Here is a 27,803-nt window from a genome sequence, read left to right as displayed (position 1 = left end):
CCAGACTAAAGGAGGCTCAATGCACCAGGGGCAATGAGGAGCCATTGACTGTTCTTAATCTCCAGAGATACTGCAAGCATCTGATCAGTAGACTGAAGTAGTTAAACTAAATCAAGTTAATTAACATATGTCTCACCTCACACATTTAGTTTTTTGTGGTGAAAACACTTAAAATCTGTTCTTAGCAATTTCCAAGTAGACAATACATTGTTTTTAACTATAATTACCATGTTAATACAATAGATTTCTGGAACTTATTCCACCTAACTGAAATTTTATATCCTTTGACCAACATCTCCCCAGTTGCTCCTTTTGTCCCAGCACCTGGTAACTACCATTCTGTTCTCTGATTCTGTGAGTTCAACTATTTTAGAATCCACATGTGAGTGAGATAATGCAGTATTTGTTTTCTGTGCCTGGCTTACTTTAGTTAATAGTTAATACGCCACCCCCTAGGTTCATCCATGTTGTGACAAATGACAAGATTTCCTGTGATCTTTTTAGGATGATTTGGTCATAGCCCTCATCTGGCCTGAATTTCTTATCTAGCACAAATTGCAATCATCATCCCCACCTTTCCTAAGTGTGTTTTTGCTTGTATCTGATCGTAAGTACCAATCAGCAGTTCAGGCTGTGTGACTGTGAGAGGTGTAATCTTGTATGGGGAGAAGGAGAGATAGACTGAAAGGGAGTGAGAAATGGAAATAGACTACCTGATAAGGGAATCAAGCGGAAGGAGGCTTAAAAGGCAGGTGAAAAGGTATGGAAGACCAATTTAGCCCACTTCAACATTTTGCAGAAGGCTAGCTCTACTAAGTGGTTTTATTCTGATACTTTGATGACAGTCCCAAGAAATAAGGTTGCTAATCCCCCTGTTAAGTGGTAGAACTGACTGATGTGGGAAAAGAAAGAGCAAACTCAGCTGACATGGGCTTACCTGGCACCTTCAGAAGGCCCACATAATGCAAGAGCCTCAGCCCCGCAGAGTCTTCTGTCCCTACCCCAGAATGAGTCTGTATTGATTTAATCTGAATTTAGCATTAGATGACAAAATTGAATGTATGCCATCGTTTTCAGTTTTTCTTCAACGAGACAGGAAAGCCTGTGGTGTCCCAGCAGGGATATTTACCCCACCTTTGATGGAGCCCCCAGTCTCCAGGAGGGCTAATACTCTGAGCTCCAGCACCTCAGACCTCCTGACACGTAAAATGCAGTCTCTAAAACATCAATCAGCAGCTGAGCCCTCCTGTTACTTGTTTCCTCCTCTGCAATTTTTCTTGAGATTGGAATGGATTCATCAGCCAATTAGGAAGAAAACTAGCCAATTAACTAAATCCCTATTAGCTTCTCCCGTCCAAGGGCAGGGATGAAAAGGAGGAATTCTTGCTCGGTATAGAGAGGTCTCCCAGGTCTACTTTTTGACAATTGCTAAGTGTGACTGCCCTTTCTCTCCTTTCCTACAAGGGGAGGGCATACCACCTGCATTTTATTCCTGGGTCTACCCAGATCATCCCAGTTGACCCAGAAATTCAGAAAGAGGGTGCAGGGAAATAGAGTCTCTTTATCGTTTCCTTGCTAATGAAAAGAGATGTGATAAGAAAGTTAATTGGTTTAACAGAATATAGTTCTCCGTAGTGTTAAAATTTGACCCAAATAAGCAGTCTTATTTTTCAAATGTTTTAATTGTGAAAGTACTACCTGCTCATTGTAAATAGCTTGGAATATACATATATGTTAATATTCACCTGTAATTTCACTATCCAGAGATAACATCTGTCTGCATTTTGGTTATCTTTTTGTCCCTCCAGTGCACATTGTTTTATATATTTGAGACTATATATAAAACTTTGCTGTATTGTTAAAATTTATGTTAACGATGGCACCAATATTCTTTATGTAAGTATACCTAATTTACTAAACCGTTCCCCTATTATTGTTTCACGTTTAGATTGTTTTCAGTGTTTCATTGCTCTAAATTATGTTCTGGTTAATGTGTTTGTGCATAAATCATTTTTGGTTTTTAAATGCAGCTTATTATTTCTAATGTGATGATGAGTTGCAGACTCCCTTCCCGTAAGGTGGGGGTAGCCTGCAAAGGTAGGCCCTTGAGAGGCAGGGTCAGGTTGCTGGCAGTGCCTGTTGGGGGCCACGTACTGGTTAAAACTTCATGGCCCCATATCTGATAAACAGATTCTTAATTCCAGAAACAGGATAGTCCTGGTATATTCACTGATTAGGACCTTAGAGCTGACTGGTGATCATTAAAATAGCACAGGATGATGAATAAACCATTATGACAGTTCATTTTATAATGTGGGAATTGGGAAATCCCTTTCTATAACAGAACTATTCATGTCTGCCATCTAAGACATTCGTTTTCTTTCTTGGGATTAGAACACTCGATAACCTTTATCCAAAGGTTGTTTGGTGGACGAAGAATTAGAACAAAAGGTGGACAAAATTGAGAGCAATGGTGGGGTGGGTCCCAGTGAAATTTTACTAACCCCACCAAGAGATACTGTTCTGTACCTCTCTCAAGGGGCAGGACAGGAGGCAAAATTTGAATGTTTGTTTCTCTGTTCCATATTTCCTTATCGACCCTTTAGTCGTTATATTTTTCCTTTTAGGCCTGTCATTGTTAAGGTCATGTTGCTGACCTTGTAAAGCCAAGAAAAACTTGCTTTCTTCCAATAAATGTTAATTTCAGCTGCTGGTTTCTCCTATTATCATGACCTATGGACAACTGCATGGGAAGCACCTGGGCTGCTTGTTAAATAGTGCAAATCTCCAGATCCCACCATAGACTTATTTAATCAGTCTCTGGTTTGAGTCCCAGATTGCGCTTGCAACAAGCACTCCATTCAATTGTTGTGTATCCTAAAAATCACAAATTAAAATAATATAGGATCACATAGTAGTTAAGGTGTGTAGGCTCTGGAGCCGGACTGCCTTGCTTTACATACTTTCTAGCTGTAATACTTTGGAAATTTGCTTCAAATCTCCTTGTGTCTCAGTTTTCTCAACTCTAAAATGGGAATGGTAACTATACCTACATTCCAGGAGTGTTGTTAGGATTAAAAGAGTTAATACATATGTCAAAGACTTATAATGGGGCCTAGAATTGGTTTAGTATTTAATAAACATTAACCATTTAACTACAGCACTAGACCAACTCTGTTTATGGCATCCTGCAAAGACCTTTGACCCGTTAACCATTATTCCTTGTTTCCCTTTCTTCGTAAACAGTAGTCTATTCCCTTATTTCCTCGCTGAACTAGTATTAGCCAATGCCTCTTATGCTCATAGTCTTGCTAAGCCCTGAAATTAGTGCTTTATCACTACACTAAGCCTTCATTAGTGTATATTTACAGTTATCAGTAATGCATCACTTCTGATTGCTTCTAGATTTGGATTTTGCTTCCTGCTCTTTAGAACAAAAAGAAATTTAAAAAGTTGCCTCCTTCTGAGAAAAGAAGGTATACAATCTCGTTTGGTGACTCGGACTTTATACAAGGGGCTTTTGTTGAACTGCCAAATGAAATCATGCACTACTGTATAAAGTAGTAATGAAACCTTTATGTTTCGAGAATGTGCTTTATAAACCATAAAGTAATACAAAAATTAGAGCTCTGCTGATTCAGCCAGATTTCTCAATGCAAAAATAAATAATAAATAAATAAACAAATAGAAAAGAGCAGTAAGGGTAGTCAGTCTTATGATGAATCTGGAGCTAACGCTTAGGCTGCTTACAGAGGAAACTTCTTAGAATTTGTTCACTGCTGATCTAATTTCTGAGCAGTCCTTGTGACTGTCTTAGGCATCATGGCCTTTAAAACTCAAATGTTCTTTTCATGTCTTGTCACCATGAACTGGTGTTTCCTTAGGGCAGTTTGAGTTCTCAGTGAAAACCAGAGCACCACTTCCAGCTGTACTGAGAAAACTTCATACTCTCACTGTTTCACACATAACACACAAAAAGGTTGAACTTTAATGTCTGGAGCCATTGATTTGAGAGAGTTTTCTATGCTTGATTAGTTTCTTAAAAAAAGTTTAGCTTAGATCAGCATGAATTTCTTTTGCTGGATTATTGGGGATCTCCTAGGGAGGCTTCAGGTTGGAGTAGGGTTTGTTAAGCACCTTGGGAAGCAACAGTAAAGGAAAAAGCCAATATTTATGCCATATATTTAAGTAAGTATGACAACATAAATACGTTCCTTGTGTTTTAGTACATTAACTTGAGCTGTGGTCCTATCTAGGCAGCAAAATTGTACTGAAATACAGAGACCCAACTGACCAAGAGAGTGCTGCTCATTTGTATGCATATTGCAATGTAAATATGAATAATTAGAAACCAAAAATGTATAACAATTGACAAAGCACATCTACATTCATTCATCATTGAATCTTTGTGCAGTAGTCTATGGAAATGAGAAGCATCTTTAAAAATGAAACCTAAGGACAGGTGTGCATTCTTTTATGTTCTAAAGTCATATTGACCAGTGTCAAGGTCTCTTGAGGTGGTACCATTTTACTACTTCTTCCAACTTGATTATTGGACACAGTCTTAAACCTGTTTTTCATGACTGGTACAAGGATGGATCAAATGCTTGCCATAGGGCTATACTTCTGAAAGCTCGGAGCATCCCATGCTCATGAACATAGAAATGAGTAAAATGCTTCTCTGTTTATAGTCTAACTCATAAACTTCTTCTATTCCCTTTCCCACTGACCACTGCAAATCTCCTTACTAATCTACTTTATTTCTTTAGTTTTGCATCTTGGATCACTCTTTTTTTTCCTGTTCAATTTGGTATCCCAACTTTGGACTTCTGCCTTACCAAGAATGTGGTCAAATCCCCACTGTATCTGGTATTCATACTTTACAACATGGATAAACAACACCATGTTTCTGGAATCAGGCCTTATCTACCACTTCATCTGGGGAGGGTTACAAGATCATAAATAGTCATGCTGAGTAAATGCCTAGCACTGGGCCTATTACAAGTACATGCCCAGTAAAATGACTACCCTCCCCATTCCCATCATTTGCTTCATCTTCCACTAGTATATGTCAGGTTTTTACTAACTTTTAGCTCTCTTTTTGTTTTTATTTAAACACCATTGCCTGTGGATCTACCAATACTGGACACTTGTCTTTGGAATGATGAGAGATGGAAGTCTCTGTTTTCAAGAAATGTTTATCCTAGTTGAGGAGGCAGGCATGTATAAACTTACAACATAGTGAATATTAGAGAAATGCCCAAAGATCACAAGGGCATATGACTCCACTGGAAAGAGTCCGGAATAGAGGGAATGGAAGATGGGAAACCTGCTTAGAGGAGTCATTGACCTGCACCTTGAAGAATGAGGATATACTCTATGCATAGGAAAGGAAGGAAGGATGCTCCAGGCAATGCAGCCACTGCAGGCAAAGGCTTGTTAGTGGAACTGCCAGGAGCCCTGAAAGACTGGGCATACATTTGGGTACAGGGTGGTGAGGAGTGCCAGAAAGTCACTAAATCTATTTTTCTGCTAGCGTTATTTTGAATACAAGAGATTTTCTTTAAAAACCCTTTAGAGATATTTACTTTTGGTCAGTCACCTTTTATAGGCCCAGGCCCTGTAATTAGGTCTTGTGCCATATCAGAGTTCCTGCCTGATCTTGAAGAACTTGCATCTACTTAGGAAATGCATTTTTAAAACAATGAACAACATAACCATGCATAATTAAGTAGGAATCCTCCAGCACCTAACCAGCTTCTCTAGAAATCCAGAGTGATGATTTCAATAGTAAAGGATGATGTAATGCAGGGATTGGGATTTAAATTAGGGATGCTAAGAGGTATAGAATTTGACTAGGGGCTGTAGAAAGTGGAAAAAATAATTAAAGCAAATGCACAAAAGTAAGCATGAGCATATTGTGTTGTTGGGGTAATTGAAGTAGAGTAATTCTCCACTCATTCTACAAATTGTATTGTAAAATCGTAGTATGACAAGGACGGGAGGGAAAATGGTATGCAAAGCAGACACTTGGTCCTGCCCTCTCTCATGCATCCATCCATTCATTCATCCACCCATTCAATAAGTAGTTGTTGCGTATCTATATTGTGTCAAGTATTGGAATGGAAACTGGCAACATCACGGTGGCATCAAATCAGAACTCCAGGGCTGCAAGGGAACACAGGTCTAGAATAATCTCATCCTTATATTGCTGTGAACTAAATTCTGTTGTGGACCATGGACCTACTAGCCCAGTTGTTAGTCCTGGTTCTTCCTTGTCTGCCAAGCTCTCACGTCATTTGCAAAAGGGAACTTTAGTAAGATACTGTAGCAAAAGCTAAGGTACCTGGCAGTGGGAACCTGCATTAGGCTACTAGTAAGTTCAACATTCAGAGCATTCAAACCTATCACCCAGATTTGATCACTGATAAGATTTGGGAGATGACAGATAAATATATATATAAAGCCCTGCAAGATTTCCTTCCTGGCTAATAGGAAGTGTGATTATACAAAAGTCTAACAGGAAAGTTAAGAGGACAAGTGAAATGTGTTGGTCAAGACACTATATCATAGAAGCAAAATCTAGCACCTCAATAAAAAATACATCACACATTTATTGGACAATGAATCCCAGTGCAAAATCATTAAAACACCAACAGATCATATATGTGGTTTCGTGCCATCTTTGGTGACCAATTGTGTTGTGTTTGGGCTGCAAGACTCGGTGGCAACATGAAGGTTATTTCTCCTGATGTCTCATGAAGAAAACTAAGCCCTGTTATTTGTGTAAATAATAGAGAAAATACCCTACATCCACATAAACCTCAAGACAGACGAACAGTTGGAGGTTTCTGTAGAATTACACAAATGTGAAGACAATGAGACATTACAAAACCTGAGGTATCCATTGTTGCAATGGGCTCTAAGGCTAAGTTCAACTGACCTCCATATACAGTTATTAATAGGTGGTAGCGTTTGCAATTCTACTGTACCCTTCATTATTCACCTACTTTTGACATGTGTGTAAGGGCATAATTTTGCATGTGCATACAGAGTGAGTGAGTGTTAAAGGGATAGAGGGACAGTGAGGTGTTTACATACTAAAATAGATAAAGGACAGTGTATTCCAAGATATCCAGATGTTTTGCAGGATTTTAGAAGTGCTTCACCAGATGTTCGAATTTGTAGGAAAACATCACCTGAGACTGTTTTGGTGAACTTTCAGAATGTACAAAGGCTGAAGAAGATTTTCATATGGTCAAATAATATGACCTATTTTCAGTGGTCGTATTATTTTATCTGGCATTTAATTCTCATGTCCCTGCTGGTTTCGACATTACTGGTATTTGCTTCTGAAAGTCAAGAAGATTCAGCTTTTGTAGAAACATCAAGTAGGTCATGTGATTATCCAGAGGCATCAGCCTGGTCGTTTTCTTCAGAGTTGAGTAGGTAGAAATAATTAATGGACTGGTTTATTGTCATACACTGAGACATTCCTCTCTTTGTGGTTTTAATTCCCAGCTTCAATCAACTAATTTCACATTTTATCTGAAGCACCCATAATTACAGGGGGCAAGAAAAGTTGCCAGCCAAATGTTACCTGATAATGCTTAATACAACTGTTAGACTAAATCTTAAACCTGATACAGGCACACAAGAGCTTAATGCCTACATAAACCAGACTGTCTTTTATGCCTTCCCCTGGGTTCTCACAAGAACAAGTCACCTGATTCAGGAGCCTTAATTCTCAGAAAGCAAAATATTGAGGAGGAAACAATGATGGCAGCTTAATTCATCTTAATTCTGTGCTGGGTCTGAGGAATGAACGAGAGCAGAATGAGAATAGGAATTTTAGACCTGGATTCAAATCACCAGCTCAGCTGTGCACTGGCTGAACATCCTTGGATAAATTACTCAACTTGTTGAGCCTCAGTTTCCTATCTATAAAATGGGAAAGCTAGTACCCATCTTTGGGGACTGCAATTATGTAGAATTTGATGTAAATCTACCTTCTTTCTGGTTTCCCACCAATGGCATACTCCATGACTTGGTGAGTAAATAGAATTGGCTATGATGGCCATTGCTAATTTTGTTGTTTTGATTTTTCACTATCACTTTGGTGGACAAAGATATTCAGCAAAGTGTGTCCTCTTATGACCCTGATTTTACAAAGGAGGAGACTGAGGCTCAAGAGAAAACATGTTTGGCTTAAGTCAGGGCACCAGGTTAGGAAGGAAGTATAGCACAGGAGTTATAAGAACACGGAATCTGGAGCCAGAATAACCTGAATTTTGAATTTTGACCTCACCACTTACCAGGGTGTTTTTTTGTTTATCTTGAACAAGTTAGTTTGACATCTCTATGTCTCAGATTCCTATAAGACTGATAAGAATCAGGGCGATAGTAAGGTCTACCTCCAAGGTGATTAAAAGAGTAAATGTCCCTTTGAGGGCTTTTTGAGGAAAGGGGCAGGCACTCTCCTCAATCAAGTATGACTCAAGTACATAACTACCTGAAGACATGAGGAGAAGCCAGATAACCTCTGACAGTCTTGTGCCCCCAAGAATGCTCCAACAGCATAAGGGTTCCTAGGATCACTAGTCCTGACTCCAGATTTCCCTGGAGCTTGGGTGTTTATGGTCCCATAGTGGTAGCAGGGGAAGAGCAGCGTCTTTTTGATCAGGAAGCTTTGTCATATAAATTACCATAAATGTTACTACACTCAAAATAGCATGACACTTACACAAGAATACACAAATAGGTGAAACGATCTAGAAGGACCAGAAGCAAATCCAGTACATATGGAAACTTAATCTGTGATCAAAGGGGCATTCAGTTTGATGGTGAAAGATGGTTTGTTTAATAATGCTGGCACTATTTACTTTTTACCTGGGAAAAATGTTAGACCCCTGTCTCATAGCATATACAGATATTAATCACTGATATATTTTTAAATCAAATTGTAAAAAATATAATAAAAATATTTTATAAAAATTTAAGGAAAACATATATATAACCTGTAGTTGGAAAGGCCATCTTAAATGAGAGAGAAAACTCAGAAACCTTATAAAGAAAATTATCAACAAATCCAAGCATACAAAATGGTAAAATCCTTATATAGCAAAATACCAAAAAAACAAGGTTTAAAAGCTAGATAAGAAGCTAGGAGAAAATATTTATACCATATCACAAAAGGTTAATATCTCCATAATTCACATGACAGCTAAAGTTGAAATGAAAAACATAAATAACCCAGAGAAAAATATGTGAAGAATATGATCAGAAGATAAATGCAAATAATCAATGAGCATATAAGAATATGCTAGAAATATTTCTAGTAACTAGAAAATGCAAATTCAATCAGTGAGATACCATTTTTTCCTGTAGATTGCTAAAAATAAATAATAAATAACATCCAATACTATGGAGATTGAGGGGAAATGGACACATCACACATTGCCGATAGGAGAGTAAATATTCATCAGCGTCACTACCAGTATCTCTGAAACTAATTTGACAGCATCTATTAAAATAAAGCATGTGCATACCTCGACTGAACAATACTACCTTTAGGAATCTTTCCTACTGAAATGAAAGCACCAGTATGAAAAAGAAGATCTCTGAGGCCATTTATTGCGGCATTGATTTTCATGGTAAGGTAAGATGGAAATAACTTTAATGTCTTTCATCTAGGGAAAGATTGAGAAAAGTGAAGTGCATTCAAACTGTAGAAGTTCTGTAGCTTTACACAAGAAAGAGTAACTCTATTAGTATGGACATGGAGGGACATCTATGGCATAATGTTACTTTTTATAAAAATACTTCTTTTTTAGAAATGAAACTCTCAAAAAAAAATATATATGTGTGTGTGTGTGTATATATATATATATATATATATATATATATTTGTGTGTTTGTAGGAGCATACTAAAAGATATTGAATGATGCCTAATACACTTTCATACTGCTTTCCTCAGGGCCTCACTGGAAGGAGGAAGAGATGATTACCTCTTGCTTTATATACCTGTGGATCGTTTGACATGTTACCATATGTGCATTACTTTGTTTGGTTTTTTTGTTTGTTTGTTTGTTTTAAAGAAATAAACTGATCTCAAATTCTAGTTCCCTAACCTACTTGGCCAGGTGACCTTAGAAAGTCATCTGACATCTTTGAGTATTATTTTCCTCACCTGTAAAATAACAATATTGAGAAGGATTGAGCAAGATAAGATGTGTCAAGTTCCTAGCACAGAGCTTGTTAAACGGAGGATCAGCAAAAGAGAATTCCCTCCTCTTCCTTTCTCTTTACCTTCAGTGATGTGTTTTCTGGGATCAAGCCAGTCACCACTTGGAACCAAGCACAAACAGGAAGAAGGATGAAGCTGCTGCTGCACAAATAAATAATCTGACAACTTCCAAAAGCTACATTAAAATCATTTTTATTTGGAGTTAAAAACCCTCTTAGATGACCCATATCGCTGCTCACTGCCTCCATTTATCCAGACATTGAGAGTTATGGATTCAAGAAATAAATGCACATGGCTGATTGAAAGTATGGAATTAAGTAACTAATCCTCTGACCTAGACTCCCATCAGAGCGCCCTGTTCTGAAACCAGGCTGGGTTGGGTGGGCATCTGAAAGTTGCCTCCCTGTACCCTTCTGCCTGGATCCTTCACCCTCATCTGTCTCTGCCCTGAGAATGCCACAGTGTTGGAATCACAGTGTGGTTCATGCTGTTCCCCCTCCTCACTCAACCCCTTCTCTAATGTTTTAAATCCTTATTATAGAGCCAACATTATGCTAGACCATTTATAAATACATTCTCACAATCTTTCTAACAATTCTGTGAAGTAGCTGTCATCCCCATTTTTACAGATAGAGTGAAGCCACCTAGTAATTTAGCCACCTTCTTTTGGTTCTGTGGTAAGGACATGGTACTAATGATCTTTCCCCCATAGAATAATAGCTGTATGGGAGAAATATTGGAGAAGTCAGAAGATGCAGTGGCTTAAATTTTCCCTGTATAATAGTTTGTATTCTGGTGATAATCCATCTTAGTTGTTAGGACTAGTATATCTCTGTTTGAGGAAATGCTTCAATGTTTTAACTAGTTACAAGATTAAAAACACATCCAAAGCAATAGGATTAAAACAATGCACTCTCTACTAGTAAGGCTTGCCTTAGCACTTGAGAAAAGGGCCGGGTCAGCTTGCTTCTTGGTCTGAATTAATTTAAGCCTTAATGTACACATACCTTTATTATAACACTTATCATATTTTGTTATAACTATTTGTTAGCTTGCCTATCTTCCCACCATACTGAGTGTCCTGAAGAGTGGGAACATTTTGATTTATCTTTCTATCCCTGGTTCATTAGATACAGTCCATTAATTTTTTAGATGAATGCACAAATTAATGATTATGGGTTAAATAGAATATATGCAGTTCCTTAGAGGTTCCCAAGTGACAGCCCTAGTTCTCAATGGGAGAAATTACCTTTAACAATGGGCAGCCCTAGTTAAGGACCCTCCATGTGCTGTGAGTCGGAAGCCCTGCAATGGAGGAAGAATTCATCAGCAAAGGGGTTAACTTTAAGGCCAATTCCATCTATGAAATAAATCTGAAATCAGAAAGGGACCAAAAGCCTGCAGCAGTGGATATTTTAAACTTGCTCATTAATAATGGCTCAAAGTGGAGATTTATTACTGTTGAGAAGAGAGGAAGAGACAGTAAATCAGGATTGGTGAGGAAAAGAGCAAGGGAAAGATATGAGTTCTTATTTAAAATGTATTCATATGCTTTATAACCCCAAAGTAGAGATTGCTATATCAAAGTGGAAGGCTTTATTTGTAGGACTGAATTCACTGTAGATATGTTTTATGCCAGTGTTCATTTTCCCAACTTTCATTTGCTTTTCCTTGACCGAAAAGTAGGGAACTTAGTTTATAGCTTGAAAACGAGAAAAGATTGCTTTAGCTGAGTGTCTTCATGAAAATATTCCTTGCTTCAAAGAATGGTTTGTAAAGCACTAGTTGGATCCTAGGAAAACACGATTTTATTGGCACATATTTTGAAGAGAATAATTTTTAAAACATTCAATTAGTTCTGCCTTTGAGATACAATTTAAACACACCCAAAGCAATAGGATTAAATTCATGTAAAAACCTATGTCCCCAGCTGTTGCTTGGGAACAAATTCTTTTCCCATTCAAACTACTCCAAGGATAGTCAAGCTTGCTGTTGGCTGTGTTCCACCTGAGGCAGATACCTGCCTTTAATTCAAAAATCAGACCATGGTACTTCCCTGCTAAACTCTCAGTGGCTTTCTATTAATTTGGAGTAAAATGCAAACTCCTTAGTGTAGCCTGCAGAGCCCTGAACCATCTGTTCCTGGTCTACCCAGCCAGCACCATCTCATTTCGCTCTTCTCCTCATCTGGTCCATCAGGCTTAAGTCAACTGACTTCCTTTCAGTTCCTGAACAATCCAGCTCTTCTTTGCCAAGACTGCTCTCTTTTGCTCTGCCTTGGACATCCTTTCTCCTGCCCCTGTATAAAAGCAACTTTTTCAGTCCTTCCAGAGTCTACCAGCTGACCTTTCTAGAGAGACCTCCCTTGACCGTGCTACCTAGGTTTTCTCTCCCATACATGCTTTAAGCTATGATCCATTACCATCTTGTCTCCCACAACATGCTTACTAAAAACTTTACACAGATAGACATACAGAAACTTGTCTCCCATATTTCCCACTAGCCTGCAAGATTCATGAGAATAGGAACCATATCTCTCATTCATAATTGACTTCCCAGAACTGATGGCAGTGCCTGACACATAGTAGGTCCTCAGTAAAGATTTGTTGCATCAACTTTCAGTGCCAATCCTAATGCCTGGCACATCAGAGGCTGTCAGTAAATGCTTTTGAATTGAATTTATCTTGTTGCCATAGGACTTAGCAAATTCACATAACCTATGTAAATTAATTCCAAGTGCCTAACATCCTGCCCACAACAGCAAATTCTGCTGACTCAGGACAAATGAATAAGGAAGATGCCTAAAAGCTCAATCTACTTTGGAACGCCTTCTCTAGGACAAAGATGTCATCGAAGCCAGTTTTAACTCCCTTATCGGACTTGATTCCTCTGGTTCCTTGCTCTTCTGACCTATTTGTTTTTGGTGAAAACTTTGTTGTTTTTGTCTGGACATTGCCAAGGTGTGTTATTAAACAGCTGGAGCTTTTTTATTTCATGGGTCTGAACAAGCAGCTGAGAAGTTTTGCTTTGGGTTTGCCAAGGCTCATGATTTAAGCAGTTGAAATCACAGAGTCACTGAGCATCTTTCATAACTCACTGGACCCAGAGCCAGGAGAATGTTTGGGATTTGTAATTTATGATAAGAATAGCAGTAGTGCCATTGGGAAATATTTTGGCAAGATAACACATCGCTGTGATGCAGCAGTTAAGTTCCATGGTTTAGGCTGTGTGAAAATTAATTTGCAAAAATATTCAGGTCTGTTTTGTGTTCTAGTTTATATGTAAATTAGAAGATTGTACAACAAGGATGCCAGGGATGATGGAATTCAAACATCATCAGACTGGTTGTCCATTAATTAGAGTGATTCTTTATTTTGCTTTATTTACATTTTCTGTCAACAATAAATTGTATTGATCAAGTAAACAAAAGACACAGCATTAGCTAATAAGCCATAATAATGGACGCTTTAAAAATAAAAGTTTAAAAATCTGATTTGGGAGGATAGCCATGGAAACTAAGAGAAAGAATTCAACAATATTTCTCTTAGCTTGGTAATAGAAGCAGTGCCTGCCACAGCATTATATAAGCCACTTTTACTCCTAAAGGTGACTTTTACTCCTAAAGGTGACAGCATTATATAAGCCACTTTTACTCCTGAAGGATAACACTATGAAGGGTAGTGAAGTATCAGAACCTTGGATATAACTGAGAGTTCTGTGCAAACCCACAGGGCGAGTTTCTCACTCTAAATACTGAAGCCTTCATTCATACACCCATTCTTGCTCTGCATGTAAAGTGAGCCATCTGACTCCTATGCCCCAATAGACACGGGCACTTCATGCCCTCCTATTTTCACAGCCTTCATTCTAAACCATTTCCTGAGAATCTAGATTACACCACATTTGCAGACCTAGTCTGGTCTATTTGGCACTTGAGTTCCCTGGACTAGCTTCAATACCTTAATTACTGTCCCAATACTTAACACTGCTTCTAACAGCAAAGACTTCTCATTTTTATCTGCGCTAAAACCTTACCCAGTGCAGCTGACCCCAGAAACTATCCCTGGAGCAGCTCTTTGTGTGCAATCATCCCCATCAGGTCTCCTCAGAGGCCTGCAGATGGGACCCAAACACATCGCCTGAATTGAAGTATTTTCACACCCAGGCCATTCTGTGTATATTACCCCATGGTTGTATGGCTACTTTAAAATCTTAAGTGTATTCAGAATAGTTGACTTTCAAAGCAGTTTGATTCCAACCTTTGCACTTGAAATTTATTTTAACTAGAAAATTGGCACTAATGTTACTCTTGATTTACCAAATGAGAAATGATGGCAAAAGTCTTACAGGGGTCTTGGCAACAATTAACTGAAATTTCCTGGAATGATCTGCTCATGTATACAGCCTGCTGGAGAAGAAGGGGTTTAGAGCAGCAGAGGCTCAGTAACACTGGAAATCTTGAGTTCTGTTCTTTACTCTGTCCTTCCTCGCCTCTACCTGGCTGTGTGACCTAGAGTGGAGGACTTTACTCCTTACCTGTATGGCCTTAAATCCATGTAATGAATTTAAGTCAGACAAACTCTAAGGTGGCTTCTATTTCTGAAAAGCTGTTAATTCACCGCTGATTTAAAATCAGCAATCCAGGGGTAAATAAACTTAGATACTTGTTCAGGACTAGAGCCAATGAGAGACACAGCTGGGCAGGGGAGAGTGTTTCTCAGTTGTTCCTCGATTGGCTGAGCAGGTGATTAGCATCAGAGACACAGGCTTTGATCGTGAGGTGGGGATATAAAACCCTGAAACTGTCATAAAGAATTCCATGCCCAATAAAAGAGAAGGCAGATGTTCGCATAAAGTTTTTGCTGTTTGTGTTTTTGTGGGGGTACTTTTTGGGCATGACATTTATTAGTGAAGTACAGCAGCAGCTGCCCACCCATGTTGCCATATAATAGCAGTCTTACAATCCATTTATGGGCTTGGAATTATTTTTGTTAATGCTTTTCATGGGAGTAGATGAAATGCAATGTGCACCAGCTGTAACTACTTTAATCATGCAGCTGCCTTCTAGGGAGGGCCCTGCAAGCATCATAGATGTCTTCATTGTCAAAGAGGTTATTGTCTCACAGAGTTTTAAAGGTAAAGGGGTGCTGTATTACTTTTCTATTAGTGCTATAACAAATTATCACAACTACACCGCATAAAACAGCAGACATTTATCTTCTGTTTCTGGAGGTCAAAAGTATATATATATGTATGTATATATATGCATATATATATTCTCAAGGGGTTAAACATCATGGTATCAGCAGGCCTGTATTCCTTACAGCAGGAGGCTCTAGGTGGAGAATCCATTGTCTGGCCTTTTCCAGCTTCTAGAGGCCGCCTGCATTCCTTGTTTCATGTCCCCTTCCTGTATCTTCAAAGTCAGCAGAGTATTATCTTCTCTCCTGGCTGGTCTCTGTTTCCATCCATATATCTTTACTCTGTATCTCTGACCCTCCTACCTTTCCCTTATAAGGACTTTTGTGATTACATTGGGCCCACCCAGATAATCCTAGATAATCTCTCCATCCCAAGACCCTTAACTTAATTACATCTGCAAAATACCCTTTACCATCTAAGATAGCATATTCACAGGTTCTGAGTATTAGGATGTAAACATCATTGGTGGGGAGCCGTTATTCGGCCTACCACAGGAACCATGAAGAACAAGTCAGGTCCAAGGGACACATGACTTAGCAAGGGCCACTCAGTTCACTTGTGGACGTGCCATGACTGTATCCCTGGCATGCTCACATTTGCCACTTGTGTGTGGGTTACTGAGAAAGACTGCTAGGAAGATGCCCTAATGAAAGTTTTATTTTTGTAATTTGAGATGATTGAGGGATAAATAAATACAAGATCAAGTCAGTGTTTTTTTAAAAGAGTAGTTTAGAAAAGACAAGTTTATATTTATAATGTAAGTGCATTCATAATGCAAGAACTTTCTTAAATATTGTAGTCTTTCTAGGACATGGTACCTTCTAAAGGTGAAGTAGCTTGTAATGATAACATATTTTAAGCAATGATAAGAAATGACAGTGCCGAGAAAGCTCGTGCACATGTGTCAATATTTCTCCTCTTCCTCCTCCTTCTCTTTCTCCCTCTGTAACTCAGGCCATTGCTACCATTTTGAAAGTCATTAATGACTGAAAAGCCAATTCAAACTCCTTAAACTAAAGGAAATGGTCTACCAGAGGCTTATGGGCATGGATGGAACCAAATTAGATATTTGTCATATTTTAAAATGACACCCATCTTATTTTGATGTTGAAGTATTTGTCTAGGCCAAGGAACTTATTTTTAGTTCTCCTCCCATGTCTGTTAACAGTTGCCTATAACAAATAAGAGAGTCGTAGAATTTGAGTATCTTTGGCAAGTGTCTGCCAAACTCCTCTTTTGCCTTAGTTTTCTCCATCTATGCTATAGGCAAGAATGATGGCTACTGTAAGTTAAAGGCTTTATTCAATTTGAGTTTAATTAAACTTGAGTTTCTGAGAGGACAGATTCATTTAAGAAAGCTAATGTGATTGTTAGGCTCATCTTCTCCAGGAGTCACTCCCTGCCTCCCCTCTACCATGGCAGGGTTGGCTTCCCCTCATCCAGAGTCTCATAACATTCTCAACCTCACACTAGTGAATCTCCTCAGTGTGTTAGTTGTTCTTGTGCTTACCTGCCTTCCTTGAGATTCAGCCTAACCCAGGGCATGATGCAAAATAGGAGTTCACTGCGTGTACTATGGGTGGATGAATGAATGGTCATATAATCTCAGGGGAATTTGAAGGACACATGGATCCAGAGACTCAATGGAAGTACTAAGAGGGGCAGAGAAAGGCTGAAAGTGTAGTTTTGATCTTCAATGATATAAAATTAGTAGACTGGCTTCCCACCCTTGCCCTGAAAACTTTCTTAAATAGAAATAGAACTGGAAACTGCTACAGAAATTTATTCTAATAGATGTTTTAATGTGACACTGAAAATGAGTGGATGGTTTCCTTTGGGTATTTGTGCTTAGCTCTCGATGTCATTTTTCTACCTATCAAATGAACACCAATTCTTTATCTACAGGTACATTAGGTTGATGACACAGTGTTGAACTAAACAAAGATGAAGTCAAGTTGCTAAGCTCTTGTCTGACACTGATTAGAAAGTTCATAAAATAAGTCACTCCCTCAGTTTAGTCTTGACAACCCAAAGAAAAACTTTGTGTATACTGAATGACGCTTTCCTTGAAAACTTCTAAATAGGATAAGGTTGATTTTCACATCATTCTTGCCAGATAGGAAAAGCAGAGCATCAACTCAAGGGAATTGCTGAATATTTGTACTACCTCAGGCATATTGCAAAGATGATGTGACCTGAACAACGATGTTAGCAAGTGGTAGTGATGACTTCACTCAACACAGAAACTGCAGGATGAGTGGGCCTCAAACAAGAAAATCTGATGACAAGAGATCGTGAAGGTGGGACTTAGAGAAGTGGACCAAGATTCAGGCCAGGAAAATACTGTAGCAACCCCCAAGTATCTCCATGGGTGGGAAGATTTGGTGGTTCTCTTTCATTTTACCACTTTTGTACATAGCTCTGTTTGTTTATGTTGTTTCCCCAACCTGCTACTCAGCCTAATTCTACAATTTCTTTTTGTTTCTAGTTCCTTCTTTCTGGGGATTGGTGAACTCAGCTTGGAATCTTTGCTCTGTGGGGAAACGGCAGTCGCCAGTCAACATAGAGACCAGTCACATGATCTTCGACCCCTTTCTGACACCCCTTCGCATCAACACGGGGGGCAGGAAGGTAAGCCACCATATTGCTTCCATGGTTAACCTGAAGATGGGGCCATCTTGATTCTGAAGGCTGAGCCTCAAGGCTTCAGTCTCTGTGATAAGTTTGTCCTCCCGCCTAGGAATACCACAGACTTCAGACCTGCCGCCATTAGAAAAATGTCTACATTGTGCTTTTTCTCCCTAGTCAAACTTTTGTGCTTCTAATTACCCTGTACTTCCTGGAGGTTGCCTTAAGTCTTATCAGACAACCTTGGTACCCCCATAAAGGACAGAAAGATAGTGGCCACCCCTGCCTGTCATGCTGGGAAAATCTTTTCTCTAAGAAACTGCTTTATTAGGCCTTCTTTTAACCTCAGTGAAGTGGGAAAACCAATTAACAAAAATAAAATCAGACGTTTATCATCTTGGGAGGAAAAAAACCAAAAATCACCTTAGATGATTTATATAAAAATCAATAATTAATCTTCCTAGGGGCGTCTTGCTTGCTAAGAATCCTAGCTCCTGCACAGAAATGCTGAGCTGGGCTTTGTGATTCTCACACCTAAATCCCTCCTTCACTCTCCTCCCCCATAATGAGCTCCTCCTTAATTTGTGGAAGGGCACAGGTGCCCATTGGGTCTTCTCATCACTGGAATCTTAGCATTTCTCTTGCTGGTTCATGTCTACTTGGCTATCTTTTACTGTTGAGTACGTGTTAAAGGTAAAAAAGAAATGCACACGCAGAAAGTTGTGTTCAAAGGTAATTTAGCTGTTAACTCAAGAGAAATGGAAAATAATTTGTGTGCAAAAAATTGAGGTTAAAATTATTGACAACCTTTGTTAATACCAGCAGCTGATACTTTAAGGTTTGGGCTCATTGGGCTCTGTTCTGTTTTCCTTTGCACAGTCTGTTCAGTATAAATACCATGAAGTTTGTACGTTAATTTTTCCCCTTCTGATATATTGAAATATATTTTCTTGTACCATGTAACTGTCACAGACACACACATCCCTAATGACTCATCCAAAAGCTGTAAGTGACTTTGACTCAGGTCACAAGTCAGGTTTTAAAAGACATTGCATGTGGCCAACACCATTTAGTTATGCAGTGTTTGTGTACTGTTTTAAATATGACTTGAGAATCACTTTTGTGGAAAGGTCATATATAGGTCATTTGGTTTATTCCTCCTATTCCGTGTAAAACTATGTTATCCTAATTATTGTTCCATTTACAGTTTTATTTTTATAAATCCTGCAAGGAACTTGTCATGGCTTCTAAGTACATTTCTCTTTTAAAAGGTGAATTATTTATTTAAAGTCATGAACACGTGCGAGTTCGCTGGTCAGTATTTAAGAAGGAAACGTTGCAATTATGAATAAATATTCAGTCATCCTTCCTTTCTTGGAGAGGGTGATGTAGGGGATAATTGCATTCTAGGCAAAAGGAAAAGCAGGGAGGAAAAAGCCCAAAATTCAGAATGGGGTTTGGTGCCTGAGTTCCAGAATCCACCTGAAAGGTAGCCAGCAAGGCTGAACACAGAGAGCGAAGAGGGGCTTGCAAGGTGGTAGGCTGGAGAGGACAGCAGAAGGCAGGTCCTGAGGCAGTGTTCAGGAGCCGAATCCTTTGCCTAAGAGTTATGGCAAGCATTTGAAGGGTTTTTAGATAAAGTATAGATTGGGATTGAGATGGAAAATGTGTCAAACTAACACAAACGATGGATATATAATTTTTACTTTCCATCAGAATGTCTTAAAGGAAAAATGTTGATGTGAAAGAAACAAAAAAAAAGAGTCAACACAGCTTTTCCCTAAAATGTATTGGGAAAGAAGAGATTGGGAGATAGTCTAGTGGTAAAAATCACTCATATGTTATGATTTGGGTTTTTTTTTTTTAGAGTTTTTTTAAACAGATGATTTGGTATCTTTCCAATTCAGTAAAGTATACCTGATCCAAACCAATTTTCAGATGCATTGGAGTTTGGAATCTTGGCAACATTTACTTTTCACGATGTAAATATTTATATCTGGCACAATTTTTGTTGTCGGTGGTTTGAAAAGCTGAGAACTGTCTGATGGTTCCTTTTGCATTTGTGAAAGGTAGAAAATAAAATATAGTTGGTCGTGATAAACTAATTGGTAATGAAATGCCTTAATTTGATAGACAATAAGTAAATCATGTTTGCATCACGTTTTTGAAGGTGATGTTTAATGAGTTGGAAACTTGTTTTGAAAGTGAGAATTCAAATCACTGTTCTGAATTTTGTTTTCCCTTAAAGAAAAACCCAACTTAATTGATCTGAAAATCACCTGTAAGACTGGGAAGTTTTGTAGAATTTGGGCAAGATGTCACATTTCGAAGCCTGAGCCCAGCTGGGCGAAATGTAGGTGAAATGCAGCCCAGTAACTATGTGTTTTGTGTTGCATTTTTATCCACAAGCATTATTCTTTCTGGTGTTCCAGTGTATCTTATGCACAAAACTGTGATGCAGCTCTCTGGAAGCCCCTGACTTGTGTCAGTATGTTTATTTTAATGTATTTGACCTGACATTGGGCTCAAATGAAGGAAAAAGGGCTTTTCTTACCATAGTTTAAGGCTAAAATTCAACCTCAGTACAAGAATAACAAGGAATAATAGTTATTCCTTATTCTGCAGTAACCTTCTCATTCTATGCACTGTGCTTTGAATGTAATAGAAAATATTCATTTTTACTTAAAAATGAGACTTATTTCACCCTTTAACCTCATGTGACAGGTTGCAGTCAAAATGTAGTTCAAACTGTGTTTCATGCAAAAAGTTATTTAAAATATTGTATATAATTACCTTCAGGCTATGTACATAAGACATAATGTATATGAAGCATACATGAATTTTTTTGTTTCGACTTGGGTTCCATCCCCAATAAATCTCATTATATATATATGAAAATATCCAAAATTAATAAAATTTGAAACACTTATGATCCCAAACACTTTGCATAATGGATATTAAATTTGTAATTGTATTTTTACAAATGGCACGCCCTTAAGGCTGGGTTGTATGTGAATATAAGACTCCTACCTTGGAACCAATCCCCAGCCTTTGACCCCATTAAATTTAATGTCCAATTGCTACATTGTTTGGAGCTAATTAATCCATTGTAATTAAAGCTACTAAATTAACTCAAGAATTAAAAAGGAAGAGGATGGGGAGATAATTCTTTGTAGTTTCAGGTTGTTTAAAGTCTCCATATATGAAGAAGTTTGATTGTGATATAAATGATGTTTTACACTGAGTTAAGCCTCACTGACTGTTTTAAAGATCGAGACGCTTTTTAGCCATTGAACTTGTAAAATTTCACAAAAGTTTCACCTTTCATGTCTTTTTGCTCAGACCAAAGTGAGTGTAAGCAGTGTGTTTGTGTTTTAATTTTAGTGTACTAGTCACAAAAGTGAGAATCTTGGTAATTTGAAAATGAAATACAGGATGGGAAGGTTACCACAGAGTAAAATATGGATAACTTCAATCAATTATTTTGGAATATAGATATTTGCTTTGAGCATTTGATATAGGTGGGCATTGAAAGGTTGTGAGTTTAGCTTTCAGGAAGGAAATATGGCACATAGAAACCTATCTGCTGATCTAAAATACCTAAAAAGAGAAAAAACATATTAAAACTGAGACTAAAATCCACTCGCCGATTCTACCATTTTAACCAAAAATTAGTCCTGCCAACTTTTCTCATCTTTTAACTCATTTAATAGAATAGACACCTCAGTAGTTAATGACATGACAGTTCCTTATTGTATGTTAAGTATAAAAGGTAGGATCTATCATATGTTAAGTATAAAAGGTAAGATCTAAACATACTTATCATATGTTAAGTATAAAAGGTAGGATCTAAAAAAGAGACTGGGATGAAGGATAATACTGTTTTATTTTTTCTTTTCTAAAGTTTCTAGATTTGCTAAAACAGACTTGCATTAATTTGGTAATCTGAAAAATACTTATGTTCTAACCTCTCTTTCCATTTCATTTCAAAATTTATTTGGAGTTGTTAAATGTGGTAGACAGAATAATGTCCCCTTCCAAAAATGTCCACATCTTAATCCACAGGACTTCTAAGTGTGTCACTTTACATAGCAGAAGGTATCCTGAAGATATGATTAAACAGAGGATTTTAAAACTGGAAGGTTACCCTGGACTATCCAGGTAAACCCCTTGTAATCACAGAGTCCTTAAAAGGAAAAGACAGAGGAAGGAGAGTCCAAATCAGAGAACAGAGACGTGAGGATGGAAGCAAAGGTTGGAGTGATGCAGGGCCACGAGCCACGGAGGCCTCTAGAAGCTGCAAAGCACAAAGAAACAGATTCTTCCTTGGAACTTCCAGAAGGAATACAGCCCTACTGACACCTTAATTTTAGCCCAGCAAAACTGATTTCAGATTTCTAACTCCCCAAATATAAGATAATAAATTTGAGTTAACTTGAGCCACTAATTATGGGATAATTTGTTGCAGTACCAAAAAAAAAAAAAAAAAAAAAACTAAAATAATGGATGTGAACATAAAAATTGTACTGGTTTACTAACCACAAATCAACAAATTATTTTTAAAACATTTTGGCATTTTTGTAAAATTATAGTCAGAAACAGCCTTTTTCCTGTACAACGGGGAAACGATTAAAATGAATCTAATCACAGATTCAGAGCAGCTTAGATTTGTGACAGCACCTTTGGAAGCCGACTCCTGACACTTCCAGTCCAGTGCTGGAGTCTAAGTTCCTCTCCACCCTCAGTATCATCTCATTGTTTCTAGGAGTTCTAAACTACAGGTAGTTCTTCATATGGGTCCTGTGTTTGGTCTCTGCTGCAGAATATTTGACAATCATTTTTTTCTTTTACTATTTTAAAGTGGATGTTTCAGTGACATTGAGTACATTCAGGCTATTGTGCAGTCATCACAACTATGCATTTTTGTCACTTTTTTGTCATCCCAACTTGAAACTCTGTACCCAGTAAACAAGAACTCCCCATTTTCCATCCCCCTAGCCCCTGGTAACCTCTGTCCTATGTTCTGTTTCTATGAATTTGCCGGCTCTAAGTACCTCATAGATGTAGAATTACGTAATATTTATCTTTTTAATGTCTGGCTTATTTCACTGAGCATAATGTTTTCAAGGTCCATCCATGTTGGAGCATGTATCAGAGTTTAATTCAATTTTAAGGCTCAATAATACTCCATTGTATGTATATACCACATTTTGTTTGTCTCTTCTTCTGTCGATAGACATTTGGGTTGCATCCAGCTTTTGATTTTTGTGAATAATGCTGCAATGAAAATTGATATACAGTGAACTGTTTGAGTCCCCTGCTTCCAGTTTTTCTGGGTGTATAGCAAGGAGTGGACTTACTGGGTCACATCTATGTTTAACTTTTTGAGGATTGTCACGCTTTTTTCCACAGTGGCTATACAATTTTACATTCCCATCAGCAATACACAAGTATTCCAATCTTTCCATATCCTCACAGAAACATGATGGGTTTTTTTTTTTTTTGGTTATTTATTTTGAAATAGCCATCCTAATGGTTGTGAAGCGATCTCTCATTATGATTTTGATTTACATTTCCCTAATGAATTGACAGACTTTCACGGACATCCAGTACAAGTTTTTGGAATACAACCAGTTCCTGATACAGAGTGTAGAAGATCTTGAAACCTCTAGGGAGGAGACAGGTGGTAGAAATAATTGACCTTAGCCTAATGGCACAGTCAGGAATATAAGAAGTCAAAAGAAGCAGAGTACAGTGGCTTGCACCTGCAATCTCAGCTACTCAACAGGCTAAAGCGAGAGGATCACTTGAAGCCAGGAGTTCAAGACCAGGCTGAGCAACATAATAAGAGCCCGTCTTTAAAAAGGGAGACAGAGAGTGAGAAACAAAAAAGAGAAGAAACTGACCATCAGCAGACTGTGGACCTACATAGGTTATCTCAAAGAAGCAACTTTTCCCCCATATGTTCAGGTTTCTTGTTTGAAATTTTGCCCAGTAGAGGCTAAAACTACTGTTGTCGCCAACTTCCTTTTGATTTCCGGATACCTAAGGCTTATATCAGGGAGAGTCTCAGCAGGAGGCATGGAACATGGTGAGTCATGAGGATCCCTCATAGAGGGATCATTTGTAACCACCCCAGATGTGGAAGGGGTGAGGAGTGGGAGTGAGGACCAGAACCTGGAGACCAAATGAACCAACCACGGAGAGGAACACCTGACCTTCAGTGAAGGAAGCAACCAGCTCAGGGCAGCCCCTAAGGATGGAGCTGGGGAACAAGGCCCTGACTGTACTCCTTTCCTCCCCTCTTATGGAAAGAAGGCAGAAGCCAAAGGAGCTTACTGAATCAGTCCATGCAAGCCGGCCTCCAAGCCCCTAAGCAAGGTAAAGATGGATCCAAATGGACAATCGGACGACATCCAACTCAAAGCTATAGGTGTATCTACATGGAAGTTTCCATATTTCCCATGAAATAAATATAAGCTAATAAAACTCATAATTGCTTATAAATCAGGTATAAATGCTTCAGCCTGGCATTCGCAGCCCTTATAATACAGCACCAATTCTCCTTTCCAGAGACATTTACATTATACTTTGTACACACCTTTTATTCCCAGCGAGAGTGTAAACTTTAAAAAACAAACAAACAAAAAACCTGAATGCATCTCACCTTTTCCTGGGATCTGTGCTTTGACCACAATATACCCTTCACCCTACTTGCCTAAGAAGTCCCAACTCCTGCTTTTAACCTGTGTGGCTCCAATACTATCTCTTTCATTAAATTCCTCTTGATCTCTTTAGCTAACTGTGAAATCTCTCTTTATTTGGCTTCTTAAGCACCTTACTTATATTTATTTTAGGATCTGAACCTTGCCTGTATTATTAATATTGCTTTCCTTGTAAGGAATAGTAAGACAAATATACTATAGATATTAGCCCTCAGATTAAGAGCTCCTTATGATAAATATGCTTTTGTATTTTCATTTTATATCCTTGGGGTCATCCATGACAGTGCTGGCTGATTTGAATTGAACCAAGAGTACTCTTGCTTACCAAGAAATGTGTTTAGGTGGAATTCACCAAAAGTTGCTATGATACAAGTTAGGGGGAATGTAAGAAGGCCCATGATGAAAAATAACCTTGCTATCCAAAGAATCTGTTACTAAAACTAATTTTCAGTTATGTTTTTATGACCATTAAAATAAGTTGAAATAATAAGAAATGTGAATTGGCTCGGTATTTAAAATCTTATCACTTCTCTATTTTAAAATTTTCCTGTGAACCTGATTGCAAAATTTAGTTGACTTTATTTAATCATTGCTATTCACAGCATGTCCACATTGCTATGTTCTGAAACCTTTTATGTTTGAGGCTTTAATGTTCCTTCAAAAAATTTACGATATATTTGGGAGAAAATATAGATACACAGAAGTTAAATGGCAGTAACTGATTTAAATTACTATTTGAGATAATAATGGAATCGATGTTAAGAAATGATTAATTAGCAAATCAATCATCTTGGCATTAATGTTTTAATGAGGGTAAGAAGTTGGGTTGGTCAAACAAGACTTTATGGAAGTGGTAGGATATGAGCTAGCATGAAAAGGGAGGTAGAAAGAAATGTAACTTACAGGAGGATCTTAAATGTCAGATGATCTTACTCCATATGCAGAAGGTGGAAAGAAAAGAAAAAGGTAGATTGATTTTGTCATCTAAATGTGTTGCCATGGTGCTGATTTTTATTGGATAGCTGATGTTAAATTTTCCTGGATAAGTGCCTTACCCATTTAGAACTCACTAGCTGTCTTTAAGCACCAAAGGTCTTTTTACACTGAAACTCTGATATGAAAATGGTATATATAATTGTATGTATATTTGTGGGATAGAGCAGATCTTTAAGAGCTGCTGAAGAAGTGGATGCAATTCTTACTCATCTGTATTTTGTGGTTAGACAAATTCCTTTATTGGCATATCAATTATATCCTTTCCAGGAGAAAGTGATAGGGGTCTGTTTATTTAAATTCAATTCTAACCAACAAGGAAAGGCTTAGTGATGTGGAAAGGACAGTAACTCTAGGGAAAAAAGTAGGTGTATTATCTTAGAAACAATGGTAGCAGGGTAAAAAAAAAAAAAAAAAAAAAAAATCTAGGCTAGGCATTGTCCGACATGGATATGAAAACTTCAAAAGGCAGATTTTTTAAATATCATGATTAAAATTGATGTGATCTCATTGCCTCATGGAAGATGGCTCTAGTGGATTGGGAAGCTCTTAAAAATAAGATTATGGTAATATAATTACAAATGATAGTACCGAAAAAGGAACTGGTAGGGGCTAGAGATATCGATGTGGCTGCACGGGGAATTTTATGAGAAATAATATTGTTAAATGGCATGTAAGAGATGTAGGAGAAAGGGCTCACAGCCAAGGAGGACCAGAAGATAAATCATTTGTAAATTGTTTCACAGAGAATAAAGCCCAGAACAAGTTGAAGTTTCCAGAAAATGAGGAGAACTTTAAAAAGTTGTGGTTAGAGGAAAGTAGGATAAACAAGACAATGTATACCTCCATTTGGGAGAGAATACATGGCCATGGATGACCAGATGTGGGAACTGAGTTTGAATTTTAGATTGCCACTGTCTAGCCAGCACTATCATAGATAAATGTGAGAAGGTACTGGCTGGTTCATAATGAACCAAGCTTATCTCTGATTGCTAAACAAAGGGTTTATTTGGCTTACTTCTCTAAGCTTCAGTTTCCTCATTTGTAAAAGGAGCATTCATCATTCTCTCTTCCTCGCAGGGTGGTGGTGGAGAGAATTATATGAAAAAATGCACTTATTAGATAGGTTATAATGCAAGTTATCAAGCCAGTGACTGGCAGAGAAGAACATGTTGTTAGCTACCATCACGGGTGTTTTTGTTGTCAGCAAGAAAACATAACTCCCAGTTGAATTTGTCAAAGAAACTAATGTTTGCATTAGAATTCATAGCATATGTACCAAGAGGTGAAGTGATTTCAACTCTTTGGAAGACAGAAGAAGAATTCAGAGCCACCTCGCTAGTACCGCAAACCCAAAAGGCATAAAGATAAAACTTTCCTCCCAAACATATATTTACATAAAATGTCACAGATTCAGGCTGGCCAACATATTCTGTAAGAACACTACATGTGAAAAAGTAAAGGAAGTTAATGGATAATCTGCTCAGTTGAGTAAATAGCACAGGGACAATACCAAGAGATGAATTCAGCCTAATTACACAATACATGAGGTTCTACATCCATGAAAACTGAGACCATTGTCATGCAATACCCTTCACTGAGAAGACAGTATCTGGAATGTTAACATCAGTTCCCCTAGTGCCAACAGTAAGATTAACTAATAGAAAAGACATTGACACAGTAAAGTACAGAAGAAGAGGAAGAAAGTAATGAAAAATGAAAGTGTTTTATATTCAGTTTTCTCTTTCTATGCAACTATTGGAAAGGAAAATATTTTAAGAAGTCATTACAGCTGACTTTTAAATGTACCTTTTCTGTGCAGGCTCAGACATAGAACTAGCTCTACTGTTTGAAAGTAGCTTTGGCCAGACTTCAATTCAAAATAGGAATTCAAGCTATGTGAAAATTGAACGACCTCCTGTTTCATTGAGACCCGTGGCACAAAAAGAGTTCTGATGGGCACTGAGGGGTACTTGAAATTATAGAACACAATGAAGCATCAGATAAG

The 27,803-nt window shown here is 38.0% G+C and overlaps 1 protein-coding gene across 3 annotated transcripts in view; it reads left to right on the top strand.

Annotated features, from left to right (window-relative positions):
* Positions 1-27,803, top strand: part of CA10 (carbonic anhydrase X) — a 560,843-nt gene that overhangs the window by 223,309 nt on the left and 309,731 nt on the right. For all 3 annotated transcript variants that reach the window (XM_011959997.1, XM_011959996.1, XM_011959998.1), the window contains exon 4: positions 17,938-18,080. In XM_011959997.1, the coding sequence (XP_011815387.1) occupies positions 17,938-18,080 (143 nt within the window). The remainder of the gene's footprint in view (positions 1-17,937; positions 18,081-27,803) is intronic.

This window comes from Colobus angolensis, unplaced genomic scaffold, assembly GCF_000951035.1.
Source record: "Colobus angolensis palliatus isolate OR3802 unplaced genomic scaffold, Cang.pa_1.0 Scaffold50, whole genome shotgun sequence".
Taxonomy (NCBI): Eukaryota; Metazoa; Chordata; class Mammalia; order Primates; family Cercopithecidae; genus Colobus; species Colobus angolensis.
This window is presented reverse-complemented; position numbering and strand designations above follow the sequence as displayed.